We start from the raw sequence: 17,115 nt of genomic DNA, 5'->3' as shown, positions 1-17,115 counted from the left end.
TTGCTTTGAAACAGATAATTGCAATCCCTTTGTTTATGAATCTGTCAGATTAAACATTCATGGCCCCTACACAGTAAAAAAAAAAAAAATACACAAAGTATTCCACCTCTAATAAAACTTTAATCATGATCTGATAGCAGGGGCTTACAGTGAGCTCAGAGCAACAATTGTGTGGAGTGATCTCTTTGCTGGTCAATAGTAGGGGTAGCACACTTCATCTAGCCGTCTGTGCCAGCCATCTTGCTTGTTTCTCCACAGCCAGACCTCTCTCTCCCATTGTAAGAACTTCCTCTTTTCAATTCCTTGTATTATCCAAATGACTATGGAGGTCTTGGGCCAGGAACAAAGCTCCGAACAGCTGGATTTAGAGGCGATCTCAAGGAAAATTTCATTCCTTGACAAATGGAGGCAAATCTTTAGTTACCACAGGTAAGATGTTCTCATTTTCTCATTTCTTCAGAAACAAAAGGATTTTCGGTGTTTAAGTAATCAACTTATAGGCTTGCAACATGAGAAATTTCTATCATACATTTACCTTTAAAACACTTCGGGCATAACTATTTGTGGACAGTGACTTCTCTAGCAAGGTTGGGGTTTGGGAGGTTTGTGGATATGAGGTGTGAAGAGAGTGAGTAACTTACTTGATGTTTTCTTTTTCATTTAAAGGTTGGGAACCAATAATACAAGCCCTCAGGTAATTACTTTTCTCAAAGTCAATGTGTTCCCCGTTAGTTGCTTCTTCAAACAATCACATTAACAGCATAATCTGCATTTATTCTTTGAACATAATGTCATTCAGGCATTGGCATTTAACGCATGAAAACCTAAAACTAGAAAGCCTGTCTTTTTTTTTTTTTCCTTGTGCTTTTTTGTAGATGTATCTTTCTACTTCTAAGAGCTATGTTTTTATCATTAAGAGCATCATATGGTTATTATTTTAGAAAAAAAATTAAAATCTCAAGTTTTTATATTTGTGAAATAACAGTGGATTCTGACAACCAAGTGCTTCTGTGTCCCTGAAGAAAAGCAGTTTTGAAAATAGTTTTATTCATTTTGTAAAAAATTGTTTTCCTTTATCATTTTCAAATAAGAGAAAGATGACTGAATTCTGGTGCTAAAAAGGTATTTTAAAATCTGATATACAATGTAGGAAGAAAAATGTTTATGCCTCATGTAAATTGAAAAGGTTAGAAGGTAATGGACTTTGTATTTCAGGTATTACTTCAATCACTGAGCAAACAGCACAAAATATTAGGGTGGTTTTCCTGGCACTAGTATATATAATCAAACAATTGAATCATTAATATTTTAACTATAATGCTGAAGTATCTTGCTCCAAATAGCCTATGATCAAAAGTCATATTTACGCTAAAATGCTCTTAACCATAGTCTAAATTAGAATCAGAGTAATAATGCTTCTATCTTACTCTTGAAAGTATTAAATGGAGATATCTATCATTTGGGGGGATAGAACATTCAAAAGATAAAATAATCTTTAAAAGAAAAAAAAGTCAAATTATGCCCTACCTAAGGTGAGGAAAACCCACTGGCACAAATGTAAAGATTTTCCATTTGATTTACAAATTGCATCTTAGTTGATCAGTAGTCTGACTTGGATGCTGTGCTTCTGAGATAAGAGTCTTTGCCTCTAGGAATACAGAAAAACTAAAAAGGCAGTTTCCCCCATGTTTCAGCCACCAATAGGACAGATTTGTTTTATGACATTAGTATATAAACTAAATAAATTTGAAGAAGAGTTGATGTTAACTTACAGTGACATGTCATGAGAATCAGTCAAGAAAAGTGAAAATAATTTTTTTTTAAAGGCAGAGGGTAGATTTTTTTTTTTAAGGAAAAAGAACTATTATACTCACTTGTTGGGGAGTAGGAATCTGAAAGAATTAAAAAGAGATAACCTGACTTAGTTTATTGGCCAGTTAACAATGTAATGAGAAATACTTTGTGTAGATTGGAAAGATTCATTCTAAGTTTGTAAAAGGTTGTTTTCTCAAAACAAGAGACAGTGACATTTACATTCTTCTCAAAACATAATTTCAACTCAAGGTCCTGATGGCATTAATTATGTTTCCATAGTTACATTTAACCTCTCCGAGTCACACAGACCTTATGAGAAACCCCTTTGACACAGACACTGGGATTTTTCTGTCTCTTTTGTTGCTATTTATCACAATTTTTAGACATCTTTCAAAGTGAGACAACATTTTCTGAACACTGGTATTTCAGAGAGAGAGAAAGAGAAAATTTAAAACAAGGTCATCACCAGCTCTGTTTGCTTTGTCTTTTGGGTGGTGGTATTTGAACAGAATCATGAATGTAACCATACATCTGCTGATGAAAATGAAGATACAACAGGAATACCTCAGCCCAAAGGACAAGGACATTTGCCATCAAGTAGCCTTTGTTCTATTCCCAACCCCTCTATCATCTCTTCAAAATTGGGCGGCTTTCCTATCTCCCTAGCAATGACCACAGTAAGTATAGCTTGTCAATTAAACATGAAACGAAACGTAATCTTCCAAAAACAACAAGGCTGGGAAATCTTATCTGCTGTCATGTGAGAGTATTACTGAAGATAAGAATACAGACGGTTGTTATTGGTAAAAGGAGAATATAATTAAAATGACTTATTTATGGTATTCTTCAAGGACATTGGTGGTGGTATAGCCCTTTCCTCCCCAACTCTGAGGCTCTATTTATTCACTTCCTCAATTTGACAGTGAAATTTGAGAGAGTGAGTTACATTAAAATAACTCACTATAGAAGGTAGGACAGGACAGACTGTCTGAGACAATGTAGATGTGTAAGAAAAGTACCCAGCCTGGACGTGTGCAAGAGGGAGAGGGGTGGGGGAACCTGCCAGGCCCTGTCCTGGGCAAGAAGCTAATCGTATGAAATAGTTTTCTGGGGCTGCCAATGAATACACAGATTTGAAAAGAACATGACATTGCAGGATCCAAATCACCAGGATCTGTAAGCTACTGGTCCTAGGGACCATTTGCTCAATTTAAGATTTCCCCAGAGTAGGGGCAAAGGGCTGAGTCAGAGATCCAGCCAGGAGGCAAAACTAGAGGCATCACGCTGGGTCAAATAGGCCATAACTGGAGGCAATGCCTTGGCAAATGTCCAAAAGGACCAGCTGTCACGGTCAAAAAGATGCCATTGGAAACTGAGGAAGCAGAGGCCAGGACCAAGCCAAGGTAAAAGTACCGGAGAGGCTAAGAGGCCCCTCCCATTGGATTGCCCTCCAATGCAGCCCTCTGAATCAGAAACAAAACTCAGGGCTTTGCAAGACAATTTCCCCATCATCGCCCTATCTCCTACACCTCCACGTTACATTCTAGAAGCTCAGGCAGAGAGCTCTACCCAGGCCCTTAAGAAGGAGAGTTAGAAGAGGCACTTCCTTCCTGAGGACGTGCTGCCACACATGCGTGTTTGCAGAAACAACCCAGGACCAGCCTAGGCATCTGGGCAAAGGCTAGCAACACTGGCCCTGCAGTCAGGCCCGCCATGTACATCAAGCTGCACACTTTGTGCACTTCACACAAGATACCAGCTGAGAAGATGAGTGGGGACCAAAACCACTTTGGGGAAAACCACATGAAGCCTAACAGAGAGTCTCCATCAGCTTTTTGAGCATGAAGGCTGGTGGCCCCAACTGCAGTATTTCCAGCTCTCGATTCAACCTTTCCTTAAGCTCCCTGAGACAGGACACAATCAGATGCAGAGACCACAGCCCCTGGATTTTTTTTTTTTATCATGCAAATCCTCCCAGGCTTCACTGAACAACTTTCTCCACTGTCGCACTTGCAGTACAGATGCACTGGGAGGCCTCACTTGCTCTTTCTCGTTGTGGAAAATCTGTCTGCCTCGGCTGAGCACGGTGGCTCACACCGCCTGGAATCCCAGCATTTGGGAGGCCGAGGCGGTGGATCGCTTGAGGCCAGGAGTTCAAGACCAGACTGGCCAACATGATGAAACCCCACCTCTACTAAAAATACAAAAATTAGCCAGGCACGGTGGCACATGTCTATAGTCCCAGCTACTCAGGAGGCTGAGGTAGGAGAATTGCTTGAACCCAGGAGGTGGGAAGTTGCAGGGAGCCGAGATCCTGCAAGCACACTCCAGCCTGGGTGACACAGCAAGACTCTGTCTCAAAAAAAGAAAGAAAAAGAAAGTACAAAGGGAAGAGGGAAAGAGAAGAAAAGAGAAAAAGGAAAGGAAAGGAAGAAAAGAAAGAAAAAGACAGAAAGAGAGAAAGAGAATAAAGAGAAAGAAAGAAGAGAAAGAAAATAAATCTATCGGCCTCAATCCACCTTGCTTCTCTCCTTTTGCTCAAATGCCTGAAGTCACAGGAAGATGGGCAGGTCCACAGAGCCCCTGCAACACTGCACTTGACTCAGTGGCCTTGAAGCCTCTTGGTGGAACCTCAAGTTGTGTCTTCCACAGATAGTTCATCGCTGTCTTTTCAAGCAATGAAGACAGATACTATGTAATCCTGCCAGGGCCCCCAGGCCTCAGTGATTCTGCTGCCTACATTGTGAAATAGACCAGAAGTTACAGCAACTATCTGCATTTTACTTGACAAGGAAATGTTTTTAATGAAAAAGTTTAATAACAATATATTTTTGGCTTCTGCAATGAATTTCTTTGGAGAATGATATTTTAAAATTTACACATATCTGAAAAATAGCTACCTGTTATGTGAAAATGAGAGAATTATGATTCTATATTGATACTTGCCTGTAAAAGAAGTAAATTCCAGAAGGTTCCTAAAACACAACAGTGGGTACAAGAGAGACGTGGATGGGAGAGCGTCTTCACCACATACCTTTTTGGTTCTCTGGATTTTGAACCACGTGAATATACTATTTTTTAAACACATGCACAAATTTTAAAAATAGAAAAAGCATTCACAGATGTTTGCTAGATCTCCTAGTCTTTCTCGGTATTAGGGAGGTTAAAAACTCTGAGTCTGAATATTCCCGTTTTCTACAATCACAAACATGATACAACCAGGGCCTGCCCGTGACTATGCCAAGGGTAGTGATCTCCTTTAGAAAAGGCTGGAAGACAAAAGATTTAGAAACGAAGTTGATGGAGTGTTAAAGTCCCAGAAATAGAGATAATTGATTTTTCTTTAAAAAAAAAAAAGGATTTGGATTTATTCCCATTATATGGGCCAGATGATCGTGTGTCCTTTAAATAGCAGTAGCATTAATTAAACACATCCTGGGAATTCAGGATGATGAGCTTGGGCTTCTAAATATGCTTGTTCTAAGGAAGCAGGTTGGAAGATTGACCAATTCTAATCGATGTTTCAGCAGTGTGGCCACCTGGCAAATTGTCAGAGCTATTGAATCCTAATGCTCACTCCAGAAGGCCTTTTGTTGTCATTCTGCTGTTCTTTTCTCTGTTTGGATTAGGAATGCATGGCATTTCCTGACACTGGCACACACCGTCTCTTTGCTGGGAATCTTCTCTGAAAGTGGGGGTTGGGTAAAGCACCCTATGCACCTTCACCTTCCTTAGCTCTCCTGTTTCTTACCTTTTGCCGCCCTCTTTCCAATACTACAGGCTTCTTCCTTCACCCAACCTGACATCTTTGAATGTGTGTGGAGTAGCAAACTCTGGCCAAGGTGAAATCGTGGGAAAGGTGAGCTTCACCTCTAGGCTCTTCCACCAGCCTCATCTAATGGTCTTCCTTTTCTCCAGTGGCAATTTCTCCCCGTCTCCCACTCCCAAGCCCTTTTCTGGACTCAGCCTTGAACACATCTCTGTAGCTGCAATATCATCCAGAAGTATCACAGCAACAATGTAATACCAAGAGACCAAAATATTCTGGAGACACTCGAATGAATGAATCTCTAAAAGGGGACAACAGGCAGGGTGTGCTTTTTGGGAGAAGGAAGCACAGCCTGGCATCCCCCCATAAGGTCTAGCTCATAGATGGGCCTTGATAGGTACAAATTAATTCAGTGCCTCTGGATAATCTACTAGTGCACCTCAGGCTAGAGTAGGGGTGTCCTTCGTGTACCCCTCGAGACTCACGGTCCACCCTTTCCAGCCTACTCTCTGCCCGGTAGCGAGGCGGACCTGTGGAGAGACTGACCTCCATCAACAGGGCATCCTCCTCCTCTGGCTTCCTGTTGAATGTGAGCAATGGGGAGCCTGAAAGGAAACTAAAGAGAGGGAAGGGAAGGGAAGGAAGTCAGGTTGCTCGTGGCTGGACGATTCCCTCTCCTCATAGTAGTCCTCTCCCCAGCTCTCTCTTCCTTCTGGTTCAAGTCACCATTCCTTTGCGTGCTCCTTCAGGGCTAGGGGTCGTAATGACTTTCCACTGTTGCCGGGACACTACATGACCCATAGTGGTGTCCCCACGCCCAGCCCACATCTTTATAAATAGTCTCTGTCTTAAATGTTCCTCAAATTAATTATCTGACTTGAGAATGCCATCTGTTTCCTGCTAGGACACTGGCTGGTACAAGTTGAAAGGCTTGCATTTGAGTCTGGGCACTGCCATTAACTACATGTGTGACCTCGCAGGTGCCACTTAGCTGTTCTGGGCCTCTAGTCCTTTCACTGTAAAATGAAAGAGTCAAATTAGAATTTTTAAAATTCACCAAATACTTATTTTGAGCCTACTGCATACCAGGCACCACACCAGATGCTAAGAAATTGATGGCAAACAAGATAGAACCAAGAGTTGCCTATTCTATTCGTCAGTCTAGGATAAAAATGTCTTCTTAGAACTCACGAATTCTAAAAGCTCTGATTCCATGATGGTCTAGTAATTCATAAGGCAAGAAGAGATTTAGGGAAGGAGGTTCAAAGAGGATTGGTCTACCTCAAATTAGGGGTGGGCAGGCAGTCACAGGAAAGCTCTAAACCCACGGACAAAATACAAGGCAGTCGGGGTAAAAAGATTAAACCTGTTGGAAAGAATGAATCGGGGCCTCTATCTTTGAATGTGTGTGGGTGATCACCATCACTGTCATCATAGCAATCAAATGGAACGAAGTGCTAGGAAAGAAAGGAATTCGTCACAAATATAGAATACTAGCAAAGCACAAAGAGAAAACTATAAACCATGCTTGATTGTATTAATAATCATGGCAGCCACTTATTAGGACCATTTGCCATCTGTTTCTAGTTACGAGACAGCCCAACAGCACATGTAGTTATGTGTCGGGTTAATCTCAGTATAAATAGTATTTGATATCTGAAAGTAAATGTTACACAAGTAAGTTGGGTCATGTTGGTTTGGCACACTGGCCAATGGGGCCTGGCCGGAGAGACCCGCAGCCCCTCTGTTCTCCAGCCTCCTCAGAGGGACAGCTGGAGAGAGCAGCTTTCCAGTTGGAGGTGGGAACTGGCAACAGAAACAAGAGTGTGGTTTGGCTTGCAGAACTTTTTAAATTGAAGTTAAATTCTAAGCCTTCTTAGTCTCAACGATCTTGATCTTCCGCATTTCTACACGGCTTTTCCTCTCTTACTGATGCCTGTCTCTGGTCTTTTTCCATCTGTGTTAGGACTTCCTTCCATACAGCACGAGATGTTCCTGGGTAGACAGGCTGTGTTTTCACAAAGGTAATGACACCCCTACATTCACTTAGAACGTACGGCTCCCACAGTCCTTTCCCACGCTTCTCTTTCAGTTAGAGCCAGGATGTGGACCAAGCAAGGGTCACCCCACTTCTGGGTAAGTAAATTAAGTCTTAGAGAGTCTCAGTAATTTGTCCAGGTCACATGGTCAGTAAGGTGCTGAACTGCGGCTTCTCTGCCCTTGGGTTGGGAGCAGTCTTTCTGAACTGTGCAATCTTCGATGTCAGGGAGACATTTTCCATTAGTTTTCAATGCCTGTCCTGGGGATGTTCTGGGTCGAGGGCCCTCTTTGGCCACAGCACATACCAAGTCTGTGTCTTCCAGAGCAGCCTCTGTGCCTCTTCACTGCCTCTCCTTGATGTGCTGTTGCTTGGAGACAGAGAACACGTAGTTTTTCTTCAAGTGGGTCCTTGCTCACACTGAAACGCACCTGCACCTTTTCTTGGTAGAGACGATCTTTTCTTTTGATGGTGAAAGTAGAGATGGCCAGGAAATAAATTCGAACCTTAAACCAGCCCCTGGGCCAATCATAGGAAGAATGTTACAGATGCATGCTTCTCCCACATCTCTCCTTTTATGAAACCTGTAGGGCCTGCTCTCGGGGCCTGCTCCATGCACAGCTGGGAAGAGGCACCTTGGTTCTGGGCCCATTGAGCTCCATGCTCCATTTGTCCATACTCTGAATGGCTGCAAGTGCCTGAATATGATATTCAAAGTCAGCCAGGATCAGGTCCAGGGTACTTTCCAATCTGAGCTTCTACTCATCTTCCCACCCCTTGGCCTACACACACACACACACACACACACACACACACACACACACAGTTCCAGTCACATTGAACTCTTACTCCTCATCCCAGGACACCCCAGGTACTAATGTGTGTGTGTGTTTGCAGATCTTTCCAGCCTCCCCCCTGTTACAGGTAATAGGCTGGTGTGTGGCATGTCCCAGTGTGAATGTGTCTCTCTGCTAGATCAAGGGATGCTTCTAGGGACACGGCATTAAGTAACAGATCATGTTTCATTGAGTTACCTAGTGAGAAAGGGATCCCTTTCTCTACTCTGACAGATCAGAGAGACGGACAGTACAGTAAAGGGCAGTACACATTCATACCTCTTTAATACTTCTTACCTTCCTTTTAAATTATTAAGAGTACAAGGCCCAATCAGAGCTTTCACAGGCAGCAGTTTCTAGCTATAATTTGTAATTGTTTTATTTTCATATTTTTACCATGTGTGGCAAATGACTTTGATTCCTATTCAAGGAAGTTTATATAAAGTGTCTTTCTTAAATATTTTCTAAGTTACAAAGTGCATCCCAAGCTAGTCAAGAGTACTAACTAGATAGATTTCACCTCTCTGCCACCTCCACCAGAACGGGTGCTGGTATCCATGGCTGAGAAACCCGTAATGTTTCACATCATAGGACCTTTGTGCAGGCAACCCCCAATACCAGCCAGGAGCCTGGTAGACTTGCTGCTGGCTAGATCCAGAAGAGAGACAACAATCACTACAGCTCAGCTTTCGGGAAGCCACATCCATAGAAAAAGGGAGAGAGTACTACAACTACATCAAGGGAACACCCCGTGGGACAAAAGAATCTGAATGATGCCGGGCGTGGTGGCTCAAGCCTGTAATCCCAGCACTTTGGGAGGCCGAGGCGGGTGGATCACGAGGTCAAGAGATCGAGACCATCCTGGTCAACACGGTGAAACCCCGTCTCTACTAAAAATACTAAAAATTAGCTGGGCATGGTGGCGCCTGCCTGTAATCCCAGCTACTCAGGAGGCTGAGGCAGGAGAATTGCCTGAACCCAGGAGGCGGAGGTTGCGGTGAGCCGAGATCGCGCCATTGCACTCCAGCCTGGGCAACAAGAGTGAAACTCCGTCTCAAAAAAAAAAAAAAGAATCTGAATGACAGCCTTCAATCCTACATCTTCCTTCTGACAGAGTCTACCCAAATGAGAAGAAACCAGAAAAACAACTATGGTAATAAGATAAAACAAGGTTTTTTGACACCCTCCCCATTCACCCCAACCCCCCAAAATCACACTAGCTCACCACCAACGAGCCCAAACAGAATAAATCCCTGATTTACCTGAAAAAGGATTCAGAAGGTTAGTTATTAAGCTAATCAGGGAGACACCAGAGAAAGGTGAAGCCCAATGTAGGAAATAAAAAAAAAAAAATTACACAAGAAGTGAAGGGAGAAATATTCAAGGAATAGATAATATAAATAAAAAACAATCAAAACTTCAGGAAACAATGGATCCACTTACAGAAATGCAAAATGCTCTGGCAAGTCTCGGCAACAGAATTGAACAAGTAGAAGAAAGAAATTCAGAGCTTGAAGACAAGGTCTTCAAAGTAACCCAATCCAACAAAGACAAAGAAAAAAGCATCCGAAAATACGAACAAAGCCTCCAAGAAGTCTGGGATTATGTTAAATGACCAAACCTAAGAATAAGCAGCATCTCTGAGGAAGAAGAGAAATCTAAAAGTTTGGAAAACATACTTGGGGAATAACTGAGGATAATGTCCCCAGCCTTACTAGAGGGGAAGGCTCTCATTTCTTTCCCCTCTTTTCAAACATAGACATCCAAACAAGAACCACAAAGAACAACTGGGAAATTCATCGTAAAAAGATCATCACCTAGGCACATTGTCATCAGGTTGTCTAAAGTTAGGATGAAGGAAAGAATCTTAAGAGCTGCGAGACAAGGCCAGGTGGTTTCACACCTATAATCCCAGCACTGCAGGAGGCTGAGGTGAGCAGATCACCTGAGGCCAGGAGTTCAAAAGCAGTCTGGCCAATATGGCAAAACCTGGTCTCTACTAAAAACACAAAAATGAACTGGGTGTGGTGGCACGCACCTGCAATCCCAGCTACTCAGAAGGCCGAGGCAGGAGAATCACTGGCACCCACATGTGGAGGTTGCAGTGAGTCAAGATCATGCCACTGTACTCCAGCCTGGGCAGCAGAGTGAGACTCCACCTCAAAACAAAAACAAACAAAAAGAGCTTTGAGACCAAAACACCAGGTAACCTATAAAGGAAAACCTACCAGATTAATAGCAGGTTTCTCAGCAGAAATCCTACAAGCTAGTAGAGATTGGGGCCCTATCTTCAGCCTCTTCAAGTATTCATAAGATATTAATTGGTACACAAAAATGATAGAAAACAAAGATGGCACATACATGATTAAAGTAAGGCAGGTGTTAAGAGAATGGGTAACCCAGCTATGTCTACCAGCTGGGTGAACAAAGGCAAGTACTGTCACCTCTTTGTGCTTCAGTTCCCTCATCTGGACAAAAGCTGGATATCGGCACCTACTTCATAAAATTAAATGAAGGGAATAAATGGGAAGCATTTATCCCAGTGCCTGGTACACAGAAAATGCTCAGTAAATGCGAGATGCCATTGACCAGCCTCGTTCAATGCTGGTTCTTCCAGGAAGCCTTCCTGAGTGCTTCAATCAGAACTTCTCTCTCCCCCCGACCCCCGTTTTCTCATTGTACTTTTTACTTAAGGAGAGTCACGTTCTGTCCTGTACGTAGCTGTGGGGTGGTAGACTTTTTACATAACTATATCCCACACAGGACCTAGTACATGCTAAATGATCAATCAGTCTTTGATTATGAATAGATTCCCTTTTTTCCATATATTTGATTTATAAAAAAACCTTGTTCCCATTTTTCTGGGAAGCTCTAAAAGATCCTCTTGAATCTCAGTGTGCTGCAGAGTATTTAGGAAAACCTCAAAGACCCTGAGACAGAGAGAATGCTTGTTTCATATCATTACAATTGCGACTGTTCTAGGCTAGGTACATGAGGTCCTACCTGTTCCTTTTTTGTGGAGTGAGAGACAAAAACCCAAAGATGGGAGAGGCAGGGGTGACAGCCACAGTTACGGGGCAAGAGCTGTAGACACAGAGCAGCCGCAGTGAACTAGAAGGTAGATGGCTGGCAAAGGAAGGTGAGAGGCGAGGGACAAACGTCTAGGCATCTTCTGCCCAGGACTTCACACAGTTAAAACTGGGGATCAGAGTAATATGTAAGCCTGAATGCAGAAGGGAAGGAGGCCCACCTCGTGGTTTCACCATGAGGAATATGTCTAGGAAGAATTATCTTTGGTTGAATCAATTCTATCCCCTTTTCAGAAACTGCGGCAGATTCTGTTTGGAAACACAGTCCGTGTCTTCAGCTATAACTGGAAAAAGGCCTATTTCAGATTCCACGATCCTTTTTCTGAACTAGCTTTCACTCTGGAAGTGGGAAAGGTAATAGCCAGTTTATAATTTTAAAAAATCTTAATCCCATGTTACTTATCGATGTATTCTTTCTGTCCACATCCATGTAAACGCATGTTATTGTAATCATATGTAGAAATATATTTATAATATGAAGTTTAACCTTAAATGATAACAGACTATTTTAAATTACCTTGTAACAAATCTAAAAATCTGATGTGGGCTGGGCACGGTGGCTCACGCCTGTAATCCCAGCACTTTGGGAGGCTGAGGTGGGTAGATCACCTGAAGTCAGGAGTTCGAGACCAGCCTGGCCAACATGGTAAAACCCCGTCTCTACTAAAAATACAAAAATTAGCTGGGTATAGTGGCACACGCCTGTAATCCCAAGTACTCAGGAGCTTGAGGTAGGAGAATCACCTGAACCTGGAAGGCAGAGGTTGCAGTGAGACAAGGTCAGGCCACTGCACTCCAGCCTGGGAGACAGAGTGAGACTCCATCTCAAAAAAAAAAAAAAAAAAAAAAAAAAGAAACTGACATGGGGACATGGTGAAGGCAGGATGGAGGACATACATCCCCAGTCACCAGCCCACAGGTCTCCACAAAGATACTAGACATTGCAGAATCCAGCCCAGCCATAGCACCAGCCATGGCCACAGAAAGGAGTGTAACAAATGCAGCGTGGTGTCCCTTTGCAAAGCTCCAGGGAATACCAGAAGGGAAAAGCCTGCAGAGAAGAATTGATAACGTTAATTTCCAAGCGTTCTCTTTTGTCATGTTGGCCCACGTGGTTCCCCTACACTTGTAAAGTCGCTCTGTCTCACACCTCGTCATTCATCCTCATTCAGGGAGGGGCCCGAAGCATTCAGATGGCCGTGCAAGGATCCATCATCAAACACTTGTTATTTGCCAGGAAAGGAGAAGATTGTAACCTTGGCAGGTAAGAGGACTGGGAAAAGGACTTGAATTACTCATTTCACTAGAATCTTTATAGGCTAAATAATCATAACTGAAAAATTCAGGTTGTCTCAGGAAGGAAATCTGCCTCCTAAGACAGAAGTGGCTCTGTCTGTCCCAGAGAGGCTGGATTTCGCCACTGGGAAGGGCTTTGCTGGAGTCATTCTGAATGTTCAGTTGCAGGGATCATGTTGACAGGTTTTATGCTCTACTGCAGACCACCCTGTCTGGTAGAATTAAGCACCAGGTCGCAGGTGGGCCTACTTGTTCATATTTGATGGGAAGTGCTAACCTAACAATTAGGGAGGAACAAAGGGGTGATATAAACAACCTGATAAATGATCAAACCTCCTATTTAACCGGGCTGATAAGGTATGATGTTTGGTTTTTGCCTATTTTTAAAGATCAGCTCAAGTTTATTCAAATTACTTTACTCTTAGAAGCTAACAAACCCCTATCATGTGCAAAGCCCTGTGCTAGATATTAGAGGAAATATAAATACTCTAACATCAGGCAGTTGAAGTTATTACCCCCAAAGAGGCACAAAATGCATAATATATTCTCAGATTGTGAACTGTCAAGTTCCCTAAAAGCAGAGCCCATGATGGGGATTTTTGACGCAAGTGATTTATTAAGGGAATAGAACACTGTAAGGGAGTGAGGGAACCAGGTCAGGGAAGGAGAAGCTGAGGAAGATCGTGGTTTCCGGCAACATCAGTCTGATGTCACTGGGAGCTCGGCACATGGATTGCACTGCAGAGCCTTCAGATGAGGGAGCAGGCCTTCTGTACCTCTTGCTCCAATCAGGCACTGGCTGTGGGCCATCCTTAGGGAGGGGGCATAACTCCTGGCCTCTTCTGGGCAAGGTGGCTTCAATCCTTCAGAGAAAGTAGAAAAGTGGGAGCCACTGGCCACAGTACCCAAAGCAGCTGGGGGTGAGTCCATCTCCCGAGTAAAATGGATTACAGGGAATTCCAATGGAACACACACATTTGTCACATAAATGTAAGGCACATAGCACAGCACTGTACCTGGCCTATGGCAAGTATTAAATAAATAACTGAATAAGTAACTACATCTGCAGGCATGCTGCATGAAGCCTTCCTGAGCCCCCAGACATAGGTTTCTACTTCCTGTTTTTTCTCATAGACTCTGTTATTCTCATTCTATTTTGCAATAGGGTTTTTAGAGTATTAGGCTCCCTGTTACTTTTTTTTTTGTCTGAGACGGAGTCTTGTTCTGTTATCCAGGCTGAAGTGCAATAGTGCAACGTCAGCTCACTGCAACCTCTGCCTCCTGGGTTCAAACCATTTTCCTGCCTCAGCCTCCTGAGTAGCTGGGACTACAGGTGTTCACCACCATGCCCCGCTAATTTTTGTATTTTCAGGAGGGATACGGTTTCACCATGTTTGCCAGGCTGGTCTTGAACTCCTGACCTCAAGTTATCCACCTGCCTCAGCCTCCCAAAGTACTGGGATTACAGGCATGAACCACCATGGCTGGCCTTTTGTTATTTCTGTATCACCACAGAGCTAGATAGATTGTATAAATCATTGCTGAGTTAATTAATTAATCCTTCTCCATGTTTCTTTAGAGAGACTACAGTTCTTAATGTTAAATATTTAGGAAATACACAGAGTAAAGGTCTCCCACTGTGTCAAAACTGGCTCCTACTTCTTGGGAAGACTTGATAGATCTTGAGTGTGTTCAGTGAAGTATAACATTCAAGGGCAGGAACTCGGGAGCCAGGTGAGCTGGGTGTAAATCACTGCTCTCTGACTTTGAAGATGAATGACCAGGAACAAATTACTTCACATATCTGTGTCTCACTTTCCTGACCTCCAAAATGGGAGTAATACCAGCATCTACATTACAGGGCTGTTGTGGGATAGGTGTGAAGTACATACACAGTGCTGAGGCTCAGTGAGTGCCGGGTGAGTGTAACTACAGACCAACAGGGGAGATCCGAGGTGGCCATCGGATGACACATGATACGTAGGATGTGATTAGGCAGAAATGACAGACGTGGACGCTAAAAGCAGACGTGCATGAGAAAAGACATGGAGGTGGAGTGCCTGTTCAGAGGACTGGTCCATCTGGGGAAGAGGTTTTGCAAAATGGAAACCTGCAGAAAACGCTACAAGGATTGTTGTGACTGAACTTGAAACAGGCCTTCTTTATCAGCTGACGAGTCTGGATTGATTCTTCCTTGAGTTCAGGAGAAAAGATAGTATTGGGATTCCTGGAGGTCATATTGCACAGGGTGAGACTGGCCGAGGTCACAGCAGAAAGGAAAAGGCCCTCAGTGACATTCTCGCACTGTAGGTCAACACCCACTGCTGCCCATATTCAGAAGAGAACATAAAATTGCAGGCCTTGGCACATGGCGAGGTGATGTTCTTTACAATGGTTTCCTACCCCTGCTTCTGCATTGTAGCTTATGTCAAATAAGCAAGAAGGAACAAAACCAAGCCCTGGCTGCGGCACTTGCTGGCATCCTGTGGGCTGCAGGAGCAGCTCAGAAGGCCACCATCTGTCTTGTTTCTGAGGAGACTTATGTTGCCTCGACTCCAGACTACTCCGTGGACAATTTCACTGAGCGAGTAAGTGAAACATGGTAGTAACAGTCCTCCCTGTCCTGCCAGATGAAAGGCCAATGAAGCCTGAGCATGTAATAGATTTACCATGGATATGCAGGTGGGGCCCCATCCATGCTCCTGATGTGAGTGAAGGAAAATACCAAGGGCTATAAGTGATCCAAGCAGACAAAGCAGGGAGTCCAGTTGTAAATCCTTCCTTCTGGAATTCACCATGAACAAGAGTATTTCCCATCGGAAATCATCACAAACTATATTTCCATATCCACAGTCTGAAAGACAGCTAAATTTCACCTATTAGACAAAAATCTCTTTCTAGTTTTACTGGTCAAGATATCACATGATTTCAACCTGAGGAATGCTGGTGATGCTGGTAGCTACCCAGTCTCACCATATATGTTTCGCATGGCTCTGTGTAAGATAATATGTCAGTTTTTTGTAATGTGATTATGCGATGAAACAAAAATCCCGCTTGTGGCAAAACAGTGAGTTGACATCTCTTAGATGTAACTTTCATCTTCCTTTTCATTTTTATCTTCTGTTCCTGATTTATAGCTCCAGCTGTTTGAATTTTTACAGAAAGAAGCCGCTGAGAAATTCATCTATGATCACCTACAATGTGTAAGTGTTTAAGTGTTAATTCCTTTATGTTGCCTGATCTTACAGGGATCTTCTTCCTTTGATAAAGTCTATTTCTAATGATGCCTGTTAAGAAAACCAGGTCATTTTGAGGGCCAAGAAGGGCAGAATGAGAGAACAAAAAAGATCTGCCTCTTTCTCCTCACAACCTAGAAAGAGGCCAGATCACACACAGACCCACCCACAATGCCTCTTTTCCTTTGCTTAATCAAGACCAGAGAATAATACATTAGAGAGTATGTAACCAGTGTTTCTTTTGCAGCAAGAGAGAATGTTAAAGCAGTCCTATGTCATCTAATGAATGAAAAACAAAAATGGTGAAAAAATAAAATAAACTAAGGTTCTTACCTAAGCTGTTAAAGTGACCATTCACATTGACTCCACGTAATTGGCTTCTGGCCTTGAAAAGGTGGTCCTGTTTCACCTCGTCTATCAGCACCTTCCGTACAATGTCGTCCACTGCAACGATTCTTCCTCACCCCCGAGTGGACAGGGGACAAAGAAGGGTGCAGTGATGGTAGAAAATGAAAGGTACATTTTTAAGAATCCTCTATGGAGAAAGGAATAAAAGCTGATTTTCTGAAAAATCAGAAATACACAATGTGAAAGCAGAGGGCAATTAGCAAGATAACCATGAAGTGATACAACTGTTCATTGTATGGAGCAGGGAAAGGTGATCTCACAGGTCTGCTGTTAACTTGTGTGGTAGGCAGAGGACTAGTCCCCCTAAAGAGGTCCAAACTCTATACCCGGGACTTGTGAATATGTTACATTACATGGCAAAGGGGAATTAAGATTGCTACTCAGCTGACTTTAAAATAGGGGAAAAGTCCTGGATGACTCAGGTGGGCCAGGTGGAATCACAAGGGTCACTAATACAGAAGAGAAAGCACAAGAGGAAGTCAGAGAGAAGCGATAGGAGAAGAGCGCCCCCTGTTGTTGCTGGCTTGGATCCGCTTCGATGACGGAAGAGCAGAGCCATGAACTAAGGAATACCGGGGCAGGGCATTTCGAAACTGATGAGGACTAGGAAACAGATATTTCTCTAGCA

The 17,115-nt window shown here is 43.1% G+C and overlaps 1 protein-coding gene across 1 annotated transcript in view; it reads left to right on the top strand.

Annotated features, from left to right (window-relative positions):
• Positions 1–316: 316 nt before the first annotated feature.
• MINDY4B (MINDY family member 4B) overlaps positions 317–17,115 on the top strand; it is a 37,124-nt gene continuing 20,325 nt past the window's right edge. Inside the window, exons 1-7 of the mRNA XM_039480324.2 lie at positions 317–429; positions 667–694; positions 2,325–2,492; positions 11,782–11,901; positions 12,720–12,811; positions 15,266–15,431; positions 15,981–16,046. Coding sequence (XP_039336258.2) covers positions 317–429; positions 667–694; positions 2,325–2,492; positions 11,782–11,901; positions 12,720–12,811; positions 15,266–15,431; positions 15,981–16,046 — 753 coding nt within the window. The remainder of the gene's footprint in view (positions 430–666; positions 695–2,324; positions 2,493–11,781; positions 11,902–12,719; positions 12,812–15,265; positions 15,432–15,980; positions 16,047–17,115) is intronic.

The sequence above is a fragment of the Saimiri boliviensis genome, chromosome 9 (assembly GCF_048565385.1).
Source record: "Saimiri boliviensis isolate mSaiBol1 chromosome 9, mSaiBol1.pri, whole genome shotgun sequence".
In the NCBI taxonomy this organism is placed as follows: domain Eukaryota; kingdom Metazoa; phylum Chordata; class Mammalia; order Primates; family Cebidae; genus Saimiri; species Saimiri boliviensis.
The sequence above is the reverse complement of the archived record's forward strand: the minus strand, read 5'-3'. Positions and strand labels throughout refer to the sequence as shown.